This window comes from Mixophyes fleayi, chromosome 3, assembly GCF_038048845.1.
Source record: "Mixophyes fleayi isolate aMixFle1 chromosome 3, aMixFle1.hap1, whole genome shotgun sequence".
NCBI lineage: Eukaryota > Metazoa > Chordata > Amphibia > Anura > Limnodynastidae > Mixophyes > Mixophyes fleayi.
In genome coordinates, this window is record NC_134404.1 from 209,908,783 (window position 1) to 209,936,068 (window position 27,286).

The 27,286-nt window shown below is 40.5% G+C and overlaps 1 protein-coding gene across 4 annotated transcripts in view; it reads left to right on the plus strand.

The window, feature by feature from the left end:
- LAMA2 (laminin subunit alpha 2) overlaps positions 1-27,286 on the plus strand; it is a 711,555-nt gene that overhangs the window by 419,441 nt on the left and 264,828 nt on the right. For all 4 annotated transcript variants that reach the window (XM_075203053.1, XM_075203052.1, XM_075203054.1 and 1 more), the window contains exons 17-18: positions 5,077-5,204; positions 8,382-8,468. In XM_075203053.1, coding sequence (XP_075059154.1) covers positions 5,077-5,204; positions 8,382-8,468 — 215 coding nt within the window. The remainder of the gene's footprint in view (positions 1-5,076; positions 5,205-8,381; positions 8,469-27,286) is intronic.

The following is a 27,286-nucleotide window of genomic DNA, read 5'->3' on the forward strand; positions in this document are numbered from 1 at the left end:
GGGAGCATGAGGAGGAGAGTGAGTCAAATTAATTGTTATGTTGCAGTTATTGGAAAAATCTATCAGTGAAAAGGGGACCACAGTCACAAATCTCTTGAAATTCAGGAAAAAAGGACACAGGGGAGCCAAGGACTTCTATGTTAGCCATGGTCCATTCATGAATGCCTCACAGTTAATACCTGGTATGATTGGACCATTGACGAGTCATCCATGTAGGATTATTGATCAGCATATAAAGTCTCACACAATAATCCCATATTTGAATTTCACTGTGAGAGGAAGTTGGGACAGAGGGGTATGATCTTTCTGCAGGATACAGAAAATGGTTCTATAAATCAGAGAAACCAAGGCCTCGAAGTTTGAAGATTGATGTTGCGCACCCTGGCCCTTTGCCCCGACTAAATAAACTCGGATAAATTCTATTGTAGATTTTTCAAGAGGAGAGAGGGAACCAGATTTGAGTCTGAAATAAATAAAGGTGATGTAGTCATATTTCCGACGGTGAATCTGTTGACAGTCCTACTACCAAAATGTCAACAGTCTGACTGTCGACAGATTCATCCTGTGTACATGATTATAATGTTGACATTGTCACTGTCGACAGTACTAATGTCAACATTCAAAGGACAATGCCGGCCGTCCTGTTGGCATTACAGTTCCCACAATTGCCGGCAATACAGCCAGCGGGTCTGGCACAAAATTGTTAATATAATAAAAAAACATACAAACACGAACCCCAAACCTTCCCTCCCAAACACATTAACCCTAGTACTGCCGCCTGACCCACCAGCACAATACAGTAAATAAATAAACAATTTTAAAAAAACAGCATGGCTCCCTCCCCCCAAAAAAAAATAAATTCTAAGTGCTGCCAGTCTAGGCTGGCACAAGCAAAATTGAGGGGGCAAATTTATTTAGGATTGGATGCAACTTACCCTTTACAGCTTAAGCGTATAATAATATACTTAGTATTCTGAGACGCATGTATCTAAAGATACGTGCAACGCTGAATGGTATGCAAATTGTGCACATTTTTGTGAGATAAGCATAAAGCGTATCCTACGTTACTCACATCTTTAAGCGTATCAGTCTCAGTGGCCAGCCTAAGCTGGTACTAACAAAATTGGGAGAACAAAAAGTGTAAGGACCCCCAAATTTACTGGTTTTGGTGGCAACATAGCAGGGAAACTCTCATTGTGGTGTCCCCATGCCATAATGCCAAAGCAACCCTAGACTAGTGGGCAGACTGAGATTTATCCTTGGCTATGGTGCATGCACATTTTTAAAAAGTGTTTTTTGTGCTCACAAGACTGTCTTGTGTCTGAGTCTACATAAGGCCCACAGTTTAAATGTGTTCTGCATTAGAATGTATAGCATTTAGTAAAGACAAAATACATGTAGACATAAGGAGTATTTTACTGTCTATTTGTTATGAAACTTATTTTACATGCAATGTCACTACTGTTTCATCTTTATTTAGAAGATGTTATTGCAATTTGTTTTTATTCACAATACATTCATTTAAAGTTAAATGTGCAAAAAATATCAGTTTTAATCCATAGTCTCCACCACCCCTGTTCTGCTAATAGTAATGTTGAGTAATTGCATTTTTAGCTTCAATTCTTTGAATCAGAACACTGCATGTTAGTTTAAAAGCTATGTGCTTGTAGTCGGAAAGCTGCTGTTTCTACCTCACAATACCTATCTCAACCAGCTGTTATCAACTATATTAATTTTCAATGACATAAATCAAAAAACAAACTAGAAACCTGAAACACTGTTGGTGTATAGCAAAGCCACATTGCACATTGGTTCCCTGTTTTATTGAAGGCAACCTTCACAAAAACATTTAAACGTAAGTAGAAAATGTATGACAAAATCAACAAGTAATTGACAGAACTTTGAAATTCACGTCAACTTGGTTGCTTTCATTTTATGTGACTTATTGAATGTAAACACTGGCAACTGTGAATACTAAAACATATTCCAGACATGGTAAGTAAGAATGCCTTAGAAATATGGATTGTGCTACCACAATCATCACTATCTAATCTATATTAACCGAATGATATTATTCAAAAGCTGTCCGTACACATACTGATTTAAAGTGACAGCTAACTGTCTCAAATTGATGGCTGTGTAGGCACAAAATGATCTACATATATTTAGGATAATTCATATGTGAAGTGGGACTGGCAAAAAGTGTGGTTTTATGATGACAGTAAAATTAGAGTTTGTGTGGTATTTGCCTACTAGCTGGATGGAGCTCCATAAAATCCAACCATTATACTAACTGCAAAATATCCAGATATGTTCAATGTGGCTGCCACACCTATAAATCTTTGGCCTAATTGGACATATTTGACTAATTTGGACAACAATTGCATAGTGCAAGTAGCCATACTAAGCTATAATGATCTGATTACATAATCTAATTTGATCTGGTAGGACCGGTGATGATAACATAATTATACAGTACTATTAGTCCAACTTTTTAGAAATATATTTAGAGAAACACACTCTAGAAACCCACAAGCCAGTCACCCTGAGATTCCTGCCGAACAGACGGGCTGCTATTCAATCACATTGGATAATTCCAGCTAATCATAAATGAGCAATTTGGCCCTTCATGTGTGTGGCCATACTGCAATAATATCAAATTGGATTTCATTGATCTAGTACGGTCACAATATAACATGTGTGGCTAGTCTTAATCACACCTTTCAAGCACATTTTTTTTGCCTGGCAATTTTTTTTACTCAATAACAGTACATATCAGCTAAAAATATATAGCGGCTTTCAAAAGTATTCTCCCTATTATCATTATTATGGTATCACAAACTGATTTGAAAAGTTTTACCACTGATCAACCGAAAATACTTTGTAAAGTTAAATATAATAAAACTCTAAAGCTTTTTTTTTAAAAAAAAAAAATTACAAACAAAGCACATACCTATGGATTACATACGTATTACCCCCTTTCTAAGATATACCTAATTACTTGTCTTCAATGGTTACATAATTAAATTTTTGATGTCCACCTTAAGGTCCACCTGAGTCAATTAAAGTTTTTAAATTGCTTTAAAAATAATTACCCTGTATGTGAGAGGTCCCACTATTGGTTAGTGCATTTCCAAATAAGAGCTTAATTGTAATGATTAAATGAAATTGAAAGCAAATAAGAAAATGTTATTGACAAGCAGTAATCAGTGGCAGCATATAAAAGGCTTTTAAAAACTTTTAATATCCCCGGAGCACCAATAAGTATATCATAAAATAATCAAGGGAATAAGGTATATACATGGATGTCTCCAGAACTGAGAATCTGTGTAGAAAACAGGCCAACAAGAGTCCTGTGGCAGCTCTGAGATATATACAGTCTCCCATGGCCAACATGACAGATACTGTCCATGGTATAATAGTCGGGGCACTTTATAAATCTGCTTTGTGGAAGGGGTGTCAAAAAAAAACTGCTGTTGAAGGAAATTCACTTAAAAATTAAACCAGAAAGCAGCATGTTAGACATACAAAATGGAGGATGGTCTTATGGTCTGATAGAATCAAGAACTTTTTTCCTCAACACTAGGTGCTATGTTTGGCACAAGATTAAGACTGTGTATCATTCTAAGAACAATGTACTTTGTGGAAGGAGCATGGTATGGGGACACCTCTGATTTATGAACTGTAAAACTTGTTAAAATTGAAGGCAAGATGAATGGAGCAAGATACCTACAAGTCTAGGGCTTGGATGAAGATTTATATTAAATCAAGCAGGACTATAAACAAATCATACTGTCTAAGTCACATTGGAGTGAGCTGGTCAATGCCCAGACCCTAATCCCATTGATAATCTGTGAAATCTTTTGAAAATTGGTTCTTACTAATGGTCTTTATCCAACATGATGAAGTACCCCAAAGAAAAATTAATGTAAATTGCAGTTTACAGACTGGTGGTAAGTTGCCAAAATAGAGTCACAGCTGTAATTGCAGCTGAATGTACTTTTACCAATTGTTAAAGTAAAGTGGGTCCGTACTCATGTTATCAATTATTTTTGTGTTTTATTTGTAATAAATTGTTTATTTGCTATTTCTGAGCATTTTAAGTTGATATGTGTACAGGAATTACTGAATGAATCCTTATATCTTCCATGATGTAAAAACTACTAAAGTGATGAACACTATTTACAGCTAGTGTATATGAACACTTGAGGAAACATTAGAATACTGCTCCGTACTCAGCGGGGAAATTCGACTAACCAAAAAGTGCCGCGGGAGTCTTGTACAATGTGCTCCTGCGCGCACTTCTGGGTAAAACAGTACTGAAATTTTGCTTAGCATTGATCACACCTCATAAGCAAAAATTTCAGGCCAGACATAGCTGTGGGAGCCTCATCTCGCAAGGCTCCCATAGCACTTCCCAAGGCTCCCATAGCACTTCCCAAGGCTCTCATAGTACTTCCCAAGACTCCTATAGTACTTCACAAGGCTCCCAAAGTACTTCCCAAGGCTCCCATAACACTTCCCATGTAATTTAATCTGCACCCAACAAGTGCACATTGAATAGATGAACAATTGGTTTGCTTTTTCATGTTGTCGACCTACAAAGTCATGTTTTTGCAAGATCAAGTTCTACAATGTAACCTTTTTTTACAAGCTCAAATGTAGAGGTAGATTTGGAAATGAGTCTTAATTACTGCAGATTTTATTTCACCATTTTGTAAGTCTCACATATAGAAAGACCTGGATATTCATCAATGTGCCAGTCATTAGAAAGGAAATGTATTCATTTTATTGCATGAATAATAAAGAGAAGTATATTGGGGTTATGTAAACTCTGTTGGAGGCACCATTTCTTTTATACACTTTTTCTTTTATATAAATAGTTTCTTTTATATGGGACTCATAATGCTAAATATTGACTTTTAGCATACAAAAAAAAATATCGTAACTAGTTTGAATACATTTGAAAGGGTTTTAGTAGATTTTGACGTGCTAACAGGGCACATAATGCTTATCAACTGATTTTGAGGGGCTGTTTATAGAGAGATTACTTACAGATATTTCACTTTCTTTCAGAACTGCAAGCACAATACCTATGGCCGATTCTGTGACTACTGTCTACCAGGCTTCTATGGAAATCCCACTAATGGCACCGTGGATGACTGTCTGCCATGTGCCTGTCCTTTGAGCATAGATTCTAACAAGTAAGTATTGAATGACAGCACACCTTACATTTAAATAGTTGTGAACAGGAATTGTGTAGTACATTAATTAATTTAAAGGAAACATCTAAAAAAAACTCATTGAAACATTCTGCAAAATAAAAAAAAGGATCATGGCGGAAAGAGCTGTAATACTTTTAGTGTATTGCTTTCTTCCTATTTAATATAACTTGAATCATTCTTTATTTATTTTGAGCCACAGCAGTTTTACAGAGGAAAAATATTCTCCACTTTGAATAAATAAATATAGTGACCAAACATTTAAAAAATAAAATAATTCAAGAGTAAAATGTCCCTAGTTTACTGCAATATATAACTGCAACTAATCTATTACCACCTACAAATTATACTCAGCATTGAGTAACATATAATACACCGTAAAAGACTAGTTTGGAATGCAGCCCCAGTAGTACCAACATTCTATCCACTGATGTCCAGAATATTATAGTATGCTCAGCAGTGCCCATCTTATTATACAAGACAACACCCAGTGTGTTATATATAACAGCGCAATCATCTGTACATACCAGTGCCCCACACATTGTACCCACAAGTGCACATCATTTTATGCTCAGTATGTTATATCCACCAGCACCAACACATGTATCCATCATTGTCCCACAGGTACAAACCATACATACCTCCCTGATGACGACAATGATGATTATTTGATTTTTGGTTTGTTTATCATTGTCTCACGCATTGCACACACCAGGTTCCAGCATGTCATATTTCACAGTGCTAACATTTTATTTCTGTCCAGAAAGACAGCACATGCGACCCACAATTGTACACACCAGAGCCTGCGCCATTCGCCATCTAAAAAACAATACATTCATGAGCTGATGTAGAATTGGAAGTAAGCACCTTTGCGTCCATAAAATACACATTTTGGTACTGTGCATGAACACAAAAAATAAAAAAGTCCCTATGTAGACTTATTTATTTCATCTCCAATCTGTTATTTCATATTATCCAGAAAACTCCAAATTAACACCTCAATTAATCAATTCCCCATGTAGGAATATAAGTTTACTATATGTATGCTAATCACATCTGATAGAGCCTTAACGGGTATATGTTTTAACAACTAGCTACAAGATGTGTTGAAGAATCGCATATGTCTTTTGCCATTTGCAAATATTGTTTTAAAAATAAATCTATGGGTTTGCATATCTTATTTGCATATTCACATGTTGTTGTTCATGGAGAGTTGTATAGCCCTCCTTAGAATAGATAATGCAATCTGCAGCTTATAGAATGTAAAACATCAAAGAAAATAGTTACAGATCATTCTGGATGTGATTACTCTTGATTCAATCAGCGGGATGTCCTACAGAACATATGTTTTTTTTTTGTATTATTAATTTATTACATGCCATCAATACATGTGTATTTTTTCCTGTTTTGATCCAGAGTTAGTTGCCAGGTTTCCCATTAAACTTTGATTTACAGCAGACATTAGAGTAGACATATTGTGGAGAAGTGACTGAAAACATGTCTGATTTGTTTTTGTAGCTAATGATTTTTCCAAATTTACTTACCCAAACAAAATGACTAAACTAGTGGATTATGAATAATAAATAGTGCAGGAAATATTATCCAGGAAGAGCAAACGTTTATTTTTCATTATAATGCCTGTCATACACAAATGGATTGATTTTCATCCTAGGCACTGCTGAAAGGGGGGACTGACCTGCTTTCTCAGTATAAAGGACAGCTGCAGGTCCCCGCACACGTTGCAAAGTAGCCATGTAAAATGATTGTGTTTAACAGCTACCATGTTTGAGTAACAAATGTGTTATTTCTATGGCTAATGTATTACTACATTTAGTTATCTAAATAAAACACATACAAACATAAAACTGTATATCTTATATATTTAATGTATGTATTGACATGTCTAGCTTATGTTTTACATAATCTCAGTTCACCCTTTTGGATCATTTTATACCTATATAGGTAATGCACTTGGGAACTTTCCAAAAATATATAAAGTACATTTGTGTTGTACTTATTGTTTTATTTTTTGTTTATACAAATGATAAAAAAAAACTATAGTGGCACAACATACACTATCAGTAAATCTAGAAATTACAGTTAATAAATACTATTTGAAACAGCTCATGTTTTTGCATAAAATGTATGACCCAAAATTGATTGTACTAGAAGTCAAAAAATATCGAGCTCACTTTGTGAACAATGCACCATAAGTAAGTTCAATACTGGAGATAAAATAGAAGTGTCACTCTGAATGAAATCGGACCTTGCAATGACGTGGGGAGGGGGTTTCAGAGGGTAAAGCAACACACTGCTAGGCTGCGGCCTATGAAGTAGATTAGGTCCTATGAAAGGCCCCAGTTTTTTTCTAGGTCCCCACCACTCAGAGGAATGGTGCCAGTAGCACTTGCCAAACTGGAAACAGAGGGTTGGTTAAGTACTTTTCTTGAAAGTTATGAAAAATAATTGGAATAACCATTTAGCATTTTCACAATGTTGATACATAATTAAGAAAGTGATTTAAAGTCATATCCTTTGCCAATATCTATATATTTAATTAAAATATGCTGATGTGCATATAATACTTAATTTATACAATGTAATGCTCTTACACAAAATATAACATGAAAGAAAAATCCAAAATAACTGTATATAGTATACATCAACTGTGAACATTTTTTTTTCCTTTGGAAGGTATAAAAACCATTTGTCTATAAAATAAGTAAAACAAACATTAATACTAATTGGGAACAATTTCAATGCTAATCAAACTATTGTTCCTTTTCATTGTAACTCAGCCACAGAGTAACATGCAGTATATTTTGTCAAAGGCCTCCGGGGCACAGACAAGCAGCTGTACATTCCAGCTTTCTCGCTGGTGAACAGGATCTGTGACAGTCTAAAGTAAGCTCCACCATAACATGCCATTGGGATGCTGCCACTCACTGTACTATCTCCAGTGTCGGCAGAAATAGTAAAGTCATTCCAGTGACTATTGGCTGGAGCCAGAGCTAAATGTGTGTGTCTAAGGCAGAAAGAGTATTCCTGGGACCCAATTTTCTAGAGTAATGAGTGTTGAAAAATACGTGCAGCTATGCTGTTAACATTTGTTTTATTCTCATTCCTTCTCCCTTATCTCACCTCCTGTCAACAACAAAGCTTTAGTCCAACATGTCACCTGGACCCAACCCGTGGATACATTTGTGATGCTTGTGCTCCAGGATATGAAGGGCAGCATTGTGAACGGTAAGAACTTGCCACCCTCAATCATATTGAAAGCTTGACTTTACATTAGAAATGTTGACACTAATAAGATAATGGTGCTACTGTTTGTTTTATTATATCTCATAAGAGCATTTGATTGTAAAAATGAAGATAATAGAATGGTCACTGACATCCTCTGAATGTAGGAAAAGATTTATATGTTTCTGTTTACTGTAGCTGGAGGCCAAACATAGATTGCGCCAAATATCCAGTAGCATAGCTCAAACAAGTGAGATGTATGGAATGGTGCACTGTACTTTTACTGTATGATGTTACATTTAGATAGTGGAAAATCTAAATATCTAACTATTGGACAGTCACCATTTACTTGTAAGAGACGAGTTCATTTATGCCTGCTGCTGTGTTTATGACAGATCCGGCAACAGGCTTCAAGGGAAGGCTGTTAAACTATGATTGACAATCAGTTTTCAGAGTTTTATTTTATTGTAGCTGCCATACTGCCTTTCATTTGAAATTAAAAGAAGTCTGATTCAAAAAATACTACTTGACTCCAGCCTTGCATGCAGTTTTTGCACAGTCTAATTGTGAAGTTATCGATACATGATGAATCTTGGATTAAAGTCGTATATTTTAAGCCTATTCTAAGTTTAGAACTATAAACGCTCAAAAGCAACAGCTGAAATAAACATATCTGCTGATCGCATTTCATTTCCAAACCACTTATGATAGAGGATAAGAAATGTAACAATTACATCTTGACATTATAAAACAGGGACAGTATGGCATCTGGGACTGTATCCATCTGTGTGTGTTTGCTCTGACGCATTCTCTGCCACCCAGTCTCTGCATTCCAGTGTGGTCGACTAACTGGTCTCTGGAACATAAGAATATATACATAGGGTGAATCGTCCAGTGAAGGAACATTACCAGTGAATGAACATTACCAGTGAATGGAATGAACATTTTCAATTATAATGCATTCAAATTCGATTTACTATACTATCTATGTAAGTTGATATGCTGCCTTTGTTTTATTAAGGGTAGTCACATTATTTATTCACTGGATTTGTGTGTTCATTTGCTGGCTTTGGGTGTTCATTCACTGGTAATTCCTGTATCTCTCCTGGTTTTTGGTTTTACAATTCTATTACTTCAATCTATAAAACAAAAATGTATTTTGAACACGACGTCACCCTAAGTCTATTACCGTTAATACAGTAATTTTAGCACAGATTTCTGCTCACGGCTCAGGGAGCCGTGAACAAAACGCCGGCGTTGAAATTACCTTATTAACCGGAAATTCTGCGCATTATTACTGTAATATCGGTAATAGTGCGCAGACCGCTTTACTTTTGCCGGTAACACGGTCAATTGAATTCCCCCCATAGTATTGTTGACAGTACATTTCTAAAAATAGTTTATATGTTGCATCTACCACATACACCATCCTCTTAAACAAGATAATTCCTTTCACGTTCATTCACTGGGCGATTCACCCTGTATGGATAGATCATATTTAGTATGTTTATTTTATTTTATTTTTTTTGTCAAACTGCCTAGTACTGCTTTTTTGTCCTATTTGCCAGGTGCCATCATTTGTGTTTTTCTTATTCTGCTTTCATACTGTAAGCTACAATTTATTTAGAGAGGAAATATTTATAGTATAATAAATTACCATTATGAGTGTGCAGAGATCTTGTTCAGTGTCCAAAGACCAAACAACAGTTGTTACATGTCATACCTGGATGTAATTCCACAATACAATGACTAAAAAATGTTTGAAATGAGATCTACACAACCATTACCTGGTGGTGGTCCTTCTCCTATGACCTTTTTCCCCTCCTTAAGTGGAGCCCTATAGATTGTAAGCTTGCGAGCAGGGTTCTCTTACCTCTCTGTCTGTATGTATTACCCAGTATTGTCTTATCAATGTTTGTTCCCAATTGTAAAGCGCTACGGAATTTGCTGGCACTATATAAATAAATGTTGATGGTGATTGATGATGATGAGTCTCCTAGCGTTTGTGGGATTTTTTGTTATAATATCATACTGTATAGTATGTTATGTGACTTATTTCAGAATAAGAGCAATTAATAATACAATAAGCATTTATACAGAACATTATAATCCATCTCTCCTGGCCATTAATTTACTGTTAATAGTAATGATAATAATTGCTAGTTGAATAATTTAATATTCATTTTCAAAATGTAAACATGTGACATGATATATATACTACTTGTCTATGCAATTATTTATATAAGCCAGTTATAAAGCGTATTGCCAGGCTGGCACAGTTCCTGAAGATTGTGGCTGAGTCATATTTACAGCTGGTGAGGACCTAGGTATTCTACATGAATATGCCATAAATTGTGCCCTCCTCATGCTTATGCCTCACTACCCAACATCCCATTCCTTCTATTTTTACTTGGAAAAATACTTGATTGGTAAAGACCAGGTAGTAAAAAAAACAATATAGAGAGGGAAAAAATAAATGCAATTAAAATTCTGTGCTGTTCCATAAACTGTGCTGTCCTAAGCATGTGTCTGATTTGCTTACATGGAAAGAACAACTGCATTCTTGTACCTACAGTGATTGTTGCATGTTAGGCATTACTCAAACTAGATGCAATTTCATGGTTGTAGTTGTGACATCATTGGGGCATGGTCGGGCAGATGTGTCACGTGTTACAACAGTAAGCAAACAAAGGCGTTTTTATTGGCAGAAAACAGTGTGTTAATGCATACAAGACATTTTTTTTTAGAGTTGCTTTATTTGTAACAGCAATAAATATACTAATACAAGATAATGCTAATCCAGTAAAAACTTTTATCTTATGTAATTTAGAGGGACTGAAGTACCATCACGGATATATTTTGTATGTATTTTTTCTTTATTGATTGAAGATTTAGCTATACGTAGTTTGATGAGCAACCATCTCTCCTGTTCCGTAGATTGGATATGACACGTTCCCATGCTGCTTCTAATGCAGATTGTTTATCAGACGAGATTATAGTGTGACATAGAAGAGATATAATTGCACATCTATCTGAAGTATTTATGCATGTACTTTCAAACTGTCTTAGGGAGCGTAATTTAGTACCTTTACTCATTTAATAGATTGGTCTGCAATTAGTGCATTTAGTGGGATCTTTGATTTTGGTCTTACAATAATGTTGGAACTTTTGGAGTCAGGATGGAATTTTCCTCCTTGCATAATGCATTAAAAAACCTCTACTAATTGCAGGACCAACATTTTTCTCAAATAATAAGACATAGAAAAGCTGTTATGAATGTTGAATAGATTCTTGTAAAAGTTATAAAACTATTTATTAATTAATCCAGAGTCATCAGTAAGATAAGGGGGCTGATGTAGAGTGAGAGCTACGCCAGTTTGCAGAGCGCACCTTGCACTATGCAAACTGGCTCAGTCTGGCACGAATCTTACAGCTTTGCATATACCCGTAATTGCTGCTTTTTATAGTGGATGCAATTTGCTCCTGTCATATGGGGTACAATTGAGGCCAACTCTGTGTCAGCTCCAAGATGTCTTAAGTAGCTGATTGCCGTCTTTTACGAATCGCTCCATATTTATTTATTGGCCTTGATGGTCCATTTTAGAGTAAAAAAATAAGAAGGGAAAAATGGTCAAGTAGGGGCTGGTGCAAATAAATGCTGCTGATGCTGATTGCCAACACTTACTGTTTCTCATTGGCTAATTGCAAATTCACTTCTGAAGCTTCAGGGTGTTTACTTCAGTGCTGAATGATAGGATTTTGTGTGTGTATTTGCACAAATTAACGTGTTACTTTCATGCATACATGAGAAGGAAGGTTATATTTGCTGTAGTATATAATAGGAAATGCGTTTTTCCCTATGAAAACAAATGTTTACAAAGTTTGATTGACCTTACAATCTGATTCTGTGTATATTTGTGTAAGTATGCATGCTGTAAACCTGGCACATAAGCTACAGATGCACAGTTAGTCAGCATATTGTCTTAAATATGTTCACATTGTTGGGGAGAGTGCCTGCTCTTCTGGGGGTCCAGGTGGACATTCCGAGAAAGTAGATAATTATGTCATACATACATTTTATGAATACTTATATAACCAGTGCATATATTACTATGTTGACATTACAAACAGGGAGTGGGTAGAGTAGGTTTTGGGGAGGTATGGAGTGCACTTTTGAAAAGTACTTTTGTTTATTTTCTTTATGCGCATGGAGCAGTTTAGAAAAAACTAGAAAGGTACGTCTCACAAAGATGCTTATGAGGGTGGACCCTGTATGTAAAAAAAATTCTGTAATGGGAAAAGGCATATATGGCAAAGCTATCGACTTGCAGTCTACTAGGTGTCCAAAATACTCCAATAGGACATCTCACACAGTGATCTGTCCTATATATTTGGCATTTCAGCCATTGGTAGTAGTGGAAAATCTCCAAAGGGCCTACATATATATATATATATATATATATATATATATATATATATATATATATGTGTGTGTGTGTGTGAATGAGTTCTCTGTACAGCGCTGCGATTCAGTGACACTATATAAATAGATGATGATGATGATATAAATAAACTTAAACAACTAGAATATGTTTATTACTGTTCTCTCTGCAATTGATTCAGAATTTCTCCTGGGATGATATGGCTTTATTGCTGTTACCATGAGCAAAAAGAAAAAATGATTTTCACTAGACCACTAGACAATGCCAAGTATACCAGCAATAGCAATGATGGCTAGTAATATTGTACAACATTTGTAGTACTTTGTAGCATGTCATCAGTAACAGTAATGCCCAGTAATAAGCCAATATGTCCACTAATAATCAACCATTCGCAATATTTTAGTGTCTTGAGTCTTGAAAATATATTGCTTCCTCTAAAGCCATGAGAATGAGTATGCAGTTACACAGTCAGTCACCTGTCCTCTCTCATCAGGCTTACTGCTCCTCTTCCTGTTACTGTATTCTATTTCTGTTAGTCCTTTCCTGTCTGCTTCAGCAGTCATCATACCCCAGCAAAGCGGCTGGCTGTGATGTTAATGACTTCAGAAACCAATTACGTCAGTACTATGTAGGATTCAGTTTCTTTAATTCAGAAAAACACCAATGGACATCGTGTCCAGCTTCATGTACATATCAAACCAGTACAACAATGCAGCTAATTGATCAATATTCAAAGGTCATCAATATGCAAAGGTTGTATATATAGCAAGGCTTTTTAGATGTGCAAATGGACCTGTAACATACTTCAAAGATGGTAGAAAGCTGGACTTTTTCAATAATTTTAATTAAATCCCTCCTGCATGTAGGTGCTTAAAAGTCCCAAATAATGAACAATGTGCATAAATAGTCGTAGGCAAGCAGATGCATTTTAAAACTTCTCTTTAAAAGATGGGCAAATGAGTAGTATATTAATGGAAAAAAATACAAGTTTAAATTCTTCAGGGGGATGGGCCAAATATGATAGTGAGTATGCTACTTGGTGGCGTTCTCAGACATTTGCGCTCTGGAGTCTCATGTTTGGAATCATAAAGATTGTGTGATTGTGCACATTGATAGGATCAATTACAATTAGACAATTAGCATTCAAAATGCAGGCGTTAAATGCACTGCACAATTTATTTTCATTTGTTTATGTTCAGTTGCTCATATCTTACAAAATACAAAATAAATAAATAAATGTGTCTGCATGAAAATACATTTAAAGCATATGATGATGAATGGCATTTTATTGTGCTTAAAAATTTACAGTGCTTGTAACCTGGGCTGTTTGTGGCAATTGTGGGGGGGACGAACACTGTCGGATTCTCCCACAAAAGATGCACCAAGCACCAGGCTATGACAGGCTGGGCTGGTCACACCATAACAGTGAAACCCTAAGTTATTGTTAGGAACTCCCAAGTCAGTACAGTGAAACTCGGGAACTACTCAGAAGGCCAGGTGTTCGCTGGAGCCCCTAGTGGTGGGGACAGACTGGGCTGCGGGCCGACCGAGGGTCGAGTAATTTATACTGACTTAAAGGAGTTCCCAGGAGGGGAGTGATTGGTGGACTGTAGTATAAGAAGAATCCTAGGTCAAAAGGTCACAGGCACAGATGCAATATCCAAGGGCAAGCGAAGGGTCAAACTCACAGGCAGAGAAGCAAAATCCGATTTCCAGGCAAAAGGTCAAGGTCAGAAGAGAAGGGTCACAGGTCCAATAACAAGCAGGGGTCAAAACACGGGTGATCAAATCTAAGGTAGCAGGAACCAAAATGGATAGCACAAGCAGGCAGCAGAACTGAGGACAGAACGCTATAACCGGCAATGAGGCAGCAGGCCTCATTGCCCTAAATACTGAAGCAGACCAATGAGAGCCTAGCTCTCTAATTGCCCACAGGCTGTTCTAATTAGCCTTCAGGCTTGCCCTGCTGTTGCGCACGCGCCCGGCTGCTCTGTAATACTGGGACGCTGCGCTGGACAAGAGAGCTTCTTACCGTTGCCATGGCAACGTCTGACGAGCCCCCGGAAGTGACGTCCCGGTCGCCATAGCGACGGCCGGGACGGAGACAGGGGAGTCGCGGCGGCTGGGCACCGCCACGGCTCGTAACAGTACCCTCCCTTGAGGAGGCGTCAAGGAACCCCGACATCCAGGTTTCGTGGGAAACTTATTAAAAAACTCTTTAATGAGCCTTTCAGCATGGAGACGCTTCTGTGGTATCCAACATCTCTCTTCTGGGCCGTAACCCTTCCAGTGGACCAGGAACTGAACTTGGCCTTGAACCATCCTAGAGTCGAGGATCCTTTCGACGATGTATTCCTGGTCTCCGTTCACAAACAAAGGCCTGGGCCTGTTAGAGGAAGGCTGACTGAATTTGCTGGGAGCCGCAGCTTTCTTTAGAAGAGAACAATGGAATATTGAGGGTATTTTTAAGGAAGGTGGTAGTCTCAGCCTAAACGCCACTGGATTTATCTTTTTCTCGATTGAAAATGGTTCAATGTATCGGGGCCCCAGTTTCTTGCAAGGTTGCCGTAACCTGATGTTGCATGTGGACAACCAAACTCGATCTCCCACCTTCAGAGAACATGGCACACAATGGCGATCAGCGAAAGCCTTGGATTTTTGTGAGGCTTGACCCAGGGCAGAGTGCACCTTTTTCCAGACAGATCTTAACCTAACCGTAAAAGCAGGTGTTCCAGAATCCCCACTGGGAACAGCAGTAGAGAAAGAGTTAGACTTCGGGTGAAATCCAAGGTTGCAGAAGAACGGAGATGTGTGTATTGTGGAATGGCAGAAATTGTTGTAAGCGAATTCCGCCCAGGGCAAGAGCGAGGACCAGTTATCATGAAATTTTGAAACATAGATGCGTAAAAACTGTTCCAAGGACTGGTTGGTTCTTTCTGTCTGTCCATTCGACTGCGGGTGATATGCTGAGGACAAACTGATAGTGATCCCAATGGACTTACAAAAAGATCTCCAGAATCGTGCAATAAACTGAGATCCTCTGTCCGAGATGATGTCTTCAGGAAGACCATGGAGACGAAAGATGTGGGTCAGGAACAACGTAGCCAAAGTCCTGGCATCCGGTAGTTTGGGTAAGGATATAAAATGTGTCATCTTACTGAATCGGTTCACGACTACCCAAATGGTGTTATGGCCTGTAGATACTGGAAGGTCAACAATAAAATCCATCGAAATATGGGACCAAGGTCTGCTTGGAGCAGGCAAGGGTAGCAGTAGACCAGCAGGACGGTTCCTAGCAGATTTGTTTCTAGTACACTCAGGAAAGGCACGAACGTAAGTCTCCACATCATCCGATAAAGTGGGCCACCAAAGCCAGCGAGAAAGGATTTCAATAGTCCTACGAATTCCCGGATGACCAGCAGAGCGGTTGTTGTGACCCTCTATGAGGACAGGTCTCCTTAGATGAACCGGGATAAATAACTTGTTGAGAGGTGTCTGAACGGGAGCAATTTTCTGTAAGTGTTGGATAGTGGCTCCCAGATCCTGGGTGAGTCCGAGATGAATTGAAGTGGAAGAAATAATAGACTGCGAGTCAGGAGTTTGAGGATGCTGAGCCAAAAAACTTTGGGACAAAGAATCAGCCTTAATATTTTTTGCACCTAGACGAAATGTGATGATGAACCTAAATCTGGTGAAGAAAAGGGCCCAGTGAGCCTGCCTGGGATTCAGAGTTTTTGCAGTCTGAATATATTGGAGGTTTTTATGGTCTGTGAAGATGGTAATGGTGTGTGCAGCCCCCTCCAACCAATGTCACCATTCCTCCAATGCCAACTTAACAGCCAATAGTTCACGGTTTCCGACGTCATAATTACATTCTGCTGGCAGAAATTTTCTCGAGAAAAATGCACAAGGATGTAGTTTTTAACTCTGTGAGTCTTTCTGAGAGAGGATGGCACCAGTACCGACATCCGAAGCATCCACCTCCTCAATAAACGGAAGTCCTGGGTCAGGGTGTCTAAGGACTGGGGCGGAAATGAATGCAGCTTTGAGAGCTGAAAAACTCGCCAGTGCTTCTGTGGACCACTCCGCTGGGTTTGCTCCTTTTCGAGTGAGGGCAGTGATAGGAGCCACTAACGAGGAGAATGAGCCAATAGACCTACGGTAGTAATTGGCGAAGCCAAGGAATCTTTGGATCGCCTTCAAGTTAGTAGGTAGGACCCAATCCTGAATTGCCTGCACCTTGGCGGGATCCATAGCGAATCCTGATGAGGAGATGATATAACCCAGGAATGCCACTGTGGACACCTCGAATTCACATTTCTTCCGTTTTGCGTACAAATGATGTTCACACAATCTCAGTAAAACCTGGCGGACGTGCTGACGATGCTGAGATAGTGATTCAGAATAAATCAAGATGTCATCCAAATAAACAACCACTGTTTTTCCCAAGAACTCACGTAATACATCGTTAATCAGATCCTGAAAGACTGCTGGAGCGTTGCACAAACCGAATGGCATTACGAGATATTCGTAATGTCCCGAGTGGGTATTAAAGGCAGTCTTCCACTCATCCCCCTTCCTGATTCGGATAAGATTGTAGGCCCCTCGGAGGTCAATTTTGGAGAATACAGTAGCTGTTTTTAATTGATTGAACAGAACAGAGATCAAGGGTAACGGATACATATTCTTAATCGTGATACTATTTAATCCACGGAAATCGATGCAAGGCCTCAAGCTGCCATCTTTTTTAGAAACAAAAAAACAACCTGCGCCAACCGGGGACTTAGAAGGGCGGATGAACCCTTTCTCCAGGTTTTCTTTTACGTATAACTCCATGGCCTGAGTTTCAGGAAGTAATAGTGAATATAAACGCCCTTTGGGCAACTTAGAACCGGGTACCAATTCAATGGCGCAGTCGTATTCCCGGTGTGGTGGAAGTGAATCAGCTTTCTTCTTGCAAAAGACATCACTGAAGTCCTGATAGGGTACCGGCAACAATTCTGGACTAGGCTGTACAATTCTAAGAGGCAAGGTCAAGCAGGACATAGAGCACCTGGGACTCCAACGGACAATCTCCCCTGTTTTCCAATCAATAAGGGGGTTATGACTGCGAAGCCATGGATACCCCAATATCAAAGGAGCAGAGGGACAAGAGATGAGATAAAAGGAGAGTTCCTCCGTATGGAGGACTCCTACAGACAACTGAACCATTGGAGTCCTGGCGAGAATCCTTCCCCCAGGCAAGGGGTTACCATCCAAACCACACGTGGTGATGCTTGATCCTAACCTGATATGTGGAATATCAAGCGTCTGAGCCAAATGCATATCCAGAAAATTACCAGCTGCACCACTGTCAAGAAAAGCTTTCAGGTCCATGGATCTCTCACGGAAAATTAGACGTCCAGGGACTAATAAGGAATTGTCTGAAGAGGTAATCTGAAGACCGAAGCGCACCTCTTCACCTGCACTTAGGCTTTGGAGTTTCCCGGCTTGCTGGGACATGAACGGACTAAGTGGCCTGGTTGACCACAATACATACACAAACCTAGTGAGCGTCTTCTGGAGCGTTCCTCCGGAGGCAAGCGATAAGCGCCCAATTGCATAGGTTCAAAGGAATCGGGCAAGGTGTTATCAGAGCTTGTGAAAACGTCCATCGGAGCAGCGGACTCCCGTTCAGCCTTTCTCTCTCTGATCCGATGATCAATTTTTATGACAAGTTGCATCAGGTTCTCCAGCGTGTCGGACATCGGATACTGAACTAAGGAATCCTTAATCTGCTCAGTAAGTCCTAAGCGAAATTGGCTTCGCAATGCTGGGTCGTTCCAGGTGCTATCAGTGGACCATCGCCGAAATTCCGCACAATACTCTTCCGCTGAGCGACGTCCTTGCCTTAGCGTACGGAGATGAGCCTCAGCTGAGGCTACCCTGTCCGGGTCATCGTACAATAACCCCAGAGCTTGAAAGAAGGCATCCACAGACTGTAAGGCTGGACTTGTGGAAGGCAAGGAGAAGGCCCAAGACTGCGGGTCGCCCTGGAGTAATGAGATGATGATCCCTACCCTCTGCTGTTCGGAACCAGAGGAACGTGGTTTCAGACGGAAGTACAATTTGCAGCTCTCTTTGAAATTACGGAAGGCTGGCCTGCTTCCAGAGAATCGGTCAGGCAAATTCATTTTAGGCTCCGGTGCGTCACCAGCAGGAACTTGCTGGAGCTGCCGGTCTCTGGAAACCCCTTCTTGGACTGCCAGACGCTGGGATAAAGTCTGCACCACTTGGGAAACCGCCTGTATCTGGTTGGCCAGAATCTGGGCTGGGGACAGATTCGATTCTTCTCCGTCCATGGACGTATGATACCAATCTTCCTTGGCCGGATATAATGTTAGGAACTCCCAAGTCAGTACAGTGAAACTCGGGAACTACTCAGAAGGCCAGGTATTCGCTGGAGCCCCTAGTGGTGGGGACAGACTGGGCTGCGGGCCGACCGAGGGTCGAGTAACGTATACTGACTTAAAGGAGTTCCCAGGAGGGGAGTGATTGGTGGACTGTAGTATAAGAAGAATCCTAGGTCAAAAGGTCACAGGCACAGATGCAATATCCAAGGGCAAGCGAAGGGTCAAACTCACAGGCAGAGAAGCAAAATCCAATTTCCAGGCAAAAGGTCAAGGTCAGAAGAGAAGGGTCACAGGTCCAATAACAAGCAGGGGTCAAAACACGGGTGATCAAATCTAAGGTAGCAGGAACCAAAATGGATAACACAAGCAGGCAGCAGAACTGAGGACAGAACGCTATAACCGGCAATGAGGCAGCAGGCCTCATTGCCCTAAATACTGAAGCAGACCAATGAGAGCCTAGCTCTCTAATTGCCCACAGGCTGTTTTAATTAGCCTTCAGGCTTGCCCCGCTGTTGCGCACGCGCCTGGCTGCTCTGTAATGCCGGGAAGCGGCGCTGGACAAGAGAGCTTCTTACCGTTGCCATGGCAACGTCTGACGAGCCCCCGGAAGTGACGTCCCAGTCGCCATATCGACGGCCGGGACGGAGACAGGGGAGTCGCAGCGGCTGTGCACCGACGCGGCTCGTAACAGTTATAATGTAACAGCCCAGTCTGTTCAGCTCAGGCTGAGCTCCCTCCAAAAGAAAAAGCACCTCACCCCTTTCCGCCCCCCACAATATAAAATTATCAACCCTTTGATGAAAGCACTAGGACTCCTCACAATATCTCGAGTTGATGGGTGCTGGGGTAATAGTGATAATTACTTAAAAAAAAGTGTTTTGTATGTCGTACTACTGATTACAGTAAGCCCTAAGCTGCTTGGGTATGCTGGCACCTGAAAAATTACAAACACCTACATGTTCTAGGACTCAGGGACCGCTGGGACCTGTAATGCTACTTAAAATAATACTGGGGAAAAAACACATGTAGTGATAAAATACTTTCTTCTTCAGTCTCAACTAGAATACTGTGTTCATGTCAGGCGTCGTCCCGTTGTCTCCCCGGGACCGCCGCCTGTATCTCTGCCCAGCGCGTCTGGTTGCCTAGCAACCAGACGCGGAAGTTCCGGCCGTTCGGCGCAGCCTTCTGCGCATGCGCGTACCGTTGCTAGACAACGGGACACTACTCATAATTCTCGGCGGCAGCCAGGAATAGCGCTGCCGCCCACAAAGTATCCTATTGGCCCCTGATACTTTATAAGGCACTTCCTGTTACCTCACTAGTGCCAGAGTATCAGGTCTTCCTGCCTCCAGCGTTTCTGTCTTTCTGATCCAGCATCTGTTCCTGACTTTTCCTTGTTTGCCTTTGACCTTCTGACCCGGACCGTTTGGCCATCCCTTCTGGATTTCCCCTTGTACTGCGCTACTAGGTTGTTACCGACCCAGCTTGCCTCACCATCCCTCCGGATATACTGTGTACTTCTATTACCTGAACGTAACCGACCCGGCCTATCTGACTCCCCTTACTGTATCTCGCTGTTGACTCGTGGAAGGACCGCAAACCTGCGTGTCCCTGCAGCGGAGTCCATACCGCCTTGCGGCGGTCCCTGGTGAATACCAGGGGCACGTTAGACCCCGCACCGAGTTGCGCCAACAATAGAAGGTACGCAATATAGTTGTGACAGTTCAGTTCTGCAGACCATAACTCCAGAAGGATATAAATACATTAGAGACTGTACAAAGAAGGGCAACTAAAATGGTGCATGGTCTACAGCACAAAACTTATTTGGATAGACTTAAAGATCTTCATATGTATAGTTTGGAGCAGAGATGGGAAAGGGGGAATGTGACAGAAATATTCAATTATATTAAGGGTTTTAACAAGGTACAGTAGGGAAACATTCTTCAAAGGAAGAGAAGTATTAGAACACAAGGATGTGCACTGATCCTGGAGGGAACTAGGTTCAGAGGAAATGTGAGGAAAAACTACTTCACAGAAAGGGCAGTGGGTAAGTGGATAAGCTTCCATCAGAGATGATAGAGGCTAATACAGTAGAGCATTTTAAACATGCTTGGTATAGACATAAGGATATCCTTAGCAAGAAATAAGGATTAAATAGAGTTGGAGGTTACCAAAGGTTAAAAAATGGACAGACTAGATGGGCCAAGTGGTTATTATCTGCCAAAAAAATTCTATGTTTCTATGTTTTTTTTAAATAAAGATTCCCCAAAGCCATCTTTAATCATTTTATTAATCACCTGAATCCATGGGATCCTGTTCTTTCTTCAGGCTTTTAATCCATAAGAAGTAATAAAAACAATACATAGGCGTCTTATAACAGCTCCTTGCGGACAGATGGGGAACCCTGTCAGAAACTAAGCAATACAGAACAGCTTCGCTCTAACTGGTCAAAGCCATAGAAAGGTACTCTGGTCTAACATCAGTGAACCTCACTGATACAAGGACATTCAATAATACATTTTATCAATTGCACACTGTTGTCCCACCACAATTGCTGTAACTAGTCCAGGCTATGACTGCTGGTGCTTGGATCACTGGGCAGAGGGTGCCATGCCAGTTTTTTATTTATTTAAAAGTCATCATCAACTTGGATCTTTGTTCCAGGGGTAGAGCACCCACAACAGGTACGTTTCCTGACAGCCGTATCTGTGGCTGTGTCCACCTCTAACTAAAAAGCAGGGATACACAAAAATCTTAATATGGGTGGTAGGATACACATATTTGGTGAAAAATAGGGCTTGTGTCCAACTCTAAATGACCCATTTAATGTGCAGGTGGACCATAAACTTGTGCATTGTAGCGTGTACTTATTTATTTATTACCCCCACTATGGAAATTACAATAAGCATTGTAGCACAAGGACAAATTTTAGACAGGTTTACATTAAATATACTTTTAATGAGGAATTATCACAAAAGAAAACATATTTGTTTGATTAACTATAATTGGATTTTGAGAGTTAGTCTAACAAAAAATGCTGTTTCAGTTAATTTTTGTGATAATCAATATCTTCTGCCTTTTTTGAAAGGTTGTAAATGCCGCTGTAGGTGAGAGTGGCACTAAATGCACTAGGCTTTTCATCATGTCAGCATCAGTGCTTACAATTTATTAAGAGAAATTTTGAAATAAATCCATGAAATCTTTATTGTTTTTAAATCCCGCAGTGTAGTGTGATGATTAGCATTGCTATGTAATATTATAATAATGCTTCTCTACTCACTAGGGAGAGTCACATACCTAGAACAGGTTTATTGATTTATACCACAGTCCCTTACAACACCAGGGCGATGGTTGCATATGTTTATAACCTTCTCCTGACCACAAAGAAACCTTGAAAAAACCTCTGTTCTTCTCATTAATGCTGTCATATACCATATATTCATCTGAACACAGATTTCTGAAGTTTTGCATTTTTAATCTAACTAAAATTTCCACCTAACAGTGTATGAAAGTCACATCATTGTATTATAGATTGATGTTTTTTCCCTGAGTTTAGCAATTAAGCACCATCACTCAGATTTCCTGTATAACTTTTCTAGCATGCAGGGCTTAGAAGTAAAATATAATCATTTTGGGATTGTACTTGAGGGAGTTTCACGCACACAAAATTTACTTGCCTAATAAATATTGTAGGAAATTAATGGTATCTGCCGACTGTTGCTGAAAGTTCGCTGTTGCCAGTCAAGTGTAACAAAATGCAAGATATTTCAGGAAGTTAATTATGAATTTAGCTTCAGGCATTATGTTCCAGAGTCTACTGTAGTTCATTATCATGGAACATTAATACTCTTACTGTCTGCTATTCTGTAGCTGCCACATTAAGATCTTGTGCAGCTACGTCACACATTCAATTCTCATGATCAAGTGTTTTGAAAAAAAGCTCATAATACTGTATTAGGACGTGTAGTGTAATAATAGGAAACCTTGTTTTGATAAGAAAGATAGCATCCACTGTATGAAAATATCATTATGTTTTTGTTAATTATAAAAAATGAAAATGTTTAAACCTGTAAATATATTTAACTACTGTTTTGTCGTAGTGAGTCCTACATGACACCTACACGGTTATGTATTTCAGTCTTTCCCATCTCAGGGTAGTGCGGGTTAATGTGGAAAAGCAAAAGCCCAAAAAACAAAAAGATGTATATAGGTGGGAGAGGTGACATGGTGCACAAGAACTGATGATCATGGATGAAAGGTCATCTTCTGAGGTGAAGAAGTCCTTTGGATGGACAAAATGGACCTGATCCATCAAGTTATACATTCTGAGCGCATCTCACGCTCAGTATTATACACACGTATCTAGGGTTTGCATACTCCCGAATTCATCAAGGCATGGATCTCAAGATACGTGCCCTGTTTCTTTCGGGTGCAGGGCTGCTGTGCTCTACTACACAGGATGATGTATGCACCTGTCAGCTCTTGTAGAGTCGATGGTCCGGACCCACATACTCTATACAGTGTAAAAAGATAGAATTTTTTTTAAAAATGCGTAGGGTCACATCAAATACAAAAGAAGGTAACAATACAAAATCCAGCAACGGTTATATACAATAAAGGCAGGGGAGGGCTGGCAAATGATAGCCCGGGGGGCAAGACTTCACTCAGCAGCCTATTTTATAGAGAAAAAAATGCAATTGGTCCATTGACCCAGCCCAAGGTAGCCCACTATGGGACTAGACCAGGGGGCAGGTGCCCCCCTACCCCCAGCCCAGCCTGCCCCTGAATAAAGGGTAATGGACAAGCAGCAACCTTTGAAATACTATAGAAAACCATCAATTACAGTGCCAAAAAGGGGCTCATATCGAAAAATGCTTGAAATGTTCTGGATACATGTGTAAATAATGTATTATACACAAACTTAGTAAGAAGAAGGGACATGGGTACGGGGAGAAAAGGATGAAAGAGGAGTAAGAGGGAGGGCGGGGAGTAGAGAGGGGGGATAGACATTGGGATAGACATTGGGTCTGTGAGTTGAGCAAGGTTAGGAAAGAAAGTAGAGGTTAGGTTCACGTCAAGGAGAGATGCACCAGGTGAGGATAAGGTTTCTGAGAAGTCAGTCCACCTCAGATAGCAGGACAAACTAGAAACAGAGTAGGGCCTGGTTATGGTATGAGGCCAAAGGAACCCAGATTTTGTGGAAGGATGCAGAGGAGCACCTGAGGATATTATTTATGTGCTCCATCTGGTAGATAGGGCACACCTTGCTGCAGACCATAAGGAGTGTCGGTGGCAAGGGGTTCATCCAGGAGGCAGCTGTTTGGCAAGTCACCTAACTAATGATATGTCTGAGCTTCCTATGAGTGTGAGTGCAGAGGTCAGGGATAGGTAAAAGTAGGAGCACATGTTTAACATTAGAAGGTATAGAGATGCCAAGGATAGCTGAGGCACAGTAGAGGAGAGTAGTTCAGAATGGACATAGCTTGGTACTGCTATAGCACATGTGCAGAAGGGTGTCGGTATGACTGCAGTTCTGCCAATTTGCGACTTGCCATAAATATTATATGCAGTCTGGAAGGCACATAGTACCATCTGCAGAGCAGCTTCCATGTGTTTTCTTTAATGTGAACATTAATAGAACTATGAGCTGTCCACTCGAAAATGTCTGACTTGTCTTCTTTATCTAGGGATTTTAATTCTGTTGTGAACAGCTGAACCTAGACTAGCCCCAGAGCTGGTGCAAGAGAGACAGTAGAAAAACAGGTTATTTTGACAGGTGCAGAACTTAATTTGAACGTGGCTGTGTGTGCTCGAGTTTGGCACACTCCTACTGTAAATTTCCTATGGCAAAATGCCCCTTCCCCGCCCAGATCACTGCCCGAACACGGACTCTATAGTAAGTGTCCTTTGTGTGCGCTGCCACACAGGACAGGCCTGCATTCACAGCCATATCTGCCAGATCTGGCCATGCGCAGAGTGATTTTATGGATGATGCAATCAAAACTGGCAGATGGTTGCCTTGATGAATCAAGTCCAATATCTCCATGCAGCAAATGGTCCAGGTGATAATATTGAATAGGATATCTGAGTTCTCCCTTGTAGAGCTCACACATTTATCTCTGTGCACGGCCTTAATTCCAGACTGTCACAATGCTCAATGTTCATCTGCACTTTAACTCTCCTTTTCTCAAAGCTGACACATGCTCCACCATGACACTAGACTTTCCTTTCTTATCTCTCTTTCTCTCTCTCAGGATACCCACTTGGAATCTCCCAAACGCTCGTCTCAGAACTTCTACCCAGGGCTGCCAAGAGGAATTAAGGGCCCCGGTACAACAAATTCATGGGGCCCCCCTTATAGTCGAGTATGCTAAAAAAAATTGCACCTCCTTACAACGGCGCAAAATTTTTCAGAGGTGTGGTCATGCATTTGGGGGCATGGCAGATGCGCCATTGGGGCGTGGCTAACACATCAAAATCACTAGGCTCTAAATTCGCCGGAGTGTCACATATGTCCAAGCACTCCTGACTTTCAGGACATCTAGCACCACAGTGTAGTATAGAAAGAATGCAGTGTGTACACAGAGTTCAGTCTTGGCCTGCACTTTACATTGGGCACAACACTTACCAAAAATTGGCATAGTCCCTACTAGAATCAAAACATTTCACATACTGTCCTGCTCTCTCCTACCTGTTCTTCTCACTTTCACCACCTGTGGCTGCATGTTTCTTTAGTTGCGGCTTGTCTGGATCCTGGAATGCTGGGAGCCCTATTTGGAAAAAATGGCTACATTTAGATAATTCCAAACAACCCTGGCGTTAAATAAATACCACCCATGATTAATAATTAGGCCTTTCTCCAGCTCCAACATTACAATAATGTGCCCCTTCATCATCGCCATGCCTTATGATCACACTGCGCCCTCCATGCTGCTTTTGCCCCCTTCACCTGGCTCCCCTTCATCACACTATACTATGCTGCTCCCCCCCTTTTTCAATCCCACTGTGCCATGCTGTCTCCCATTTTTTAACCCTTGTCATGCCACTCACTCCCCCGTTTTTTAACCCCTCTGTGCCATGCCCCCCCCTGTTTTTTAACTCCTCTGTGCCATGCCCCCCCTCATTTTTTAACCCCTCTGTGCCATGCCCCTCCTCATTTTTTAACCCCTCTTTGTCATGCTGCCCCACCCCTGTTTTAACCCCACTGTGCCATGCCCCCCTCATTTTTTAAACCCTCTGTGCAAAGCCCCCCCATTTTTTAACCCCTCTGTGCCATGCCCCCTCTCATTTTTTAACCCCTCCGTGTCATGCCCCCCCCCTTATTTTTTATCCCCCTCCTTTTCCTCCCTTTATTTACCTTTTCCTTTTCTTCTCTATTCTTTCTTGGTCTTCTCCGCTCCTCTCTGCTCCATGCAGACTGAATGCTGGGCGTGACATGATGATGTCACGCCCGGCATTCAGTCTGAATGGAGCAGAGGGGAGCAGAGAGGACGGACACTGGCGCTGCGATCACGTAAGTATATATATATTTTTTTTAACTACCCTGCTCCCCCCACCAACGACCAAGCCCCCCCCCCGCCGCAAAAACCCCCTGGGTAATTAGTACCCGCTCCCCCCCCCCCTCTCGGCGGCCCTGCTTCTACCCCTCTCTCGCTATGAGGGTGTCACTCGCACTCCTATGCTGTAAGAGGGCGTGATACTTGTATTTTGTGCTTGGGGTTGTTTTATAAAATATATTGTAATATTTACCTGATATCTTTTTTTCCAAAATTGTACATTCTATAATAATTTACCAGATGATATTTCAAGAAATAGTTCTCCAAGTCAAGGGAGGATTAATATTGTGGAATGCTTCATTCTGTACTATTTTCATCATTGCCATCTGTATCTAATATCAAGAGGTCCTATGCTTCCATGATTTGTCCTTAGATTTTTTTGTAATTTTAAATGTCTTTATTCATCAGTATTGACCAACTGCTCGTTGCAG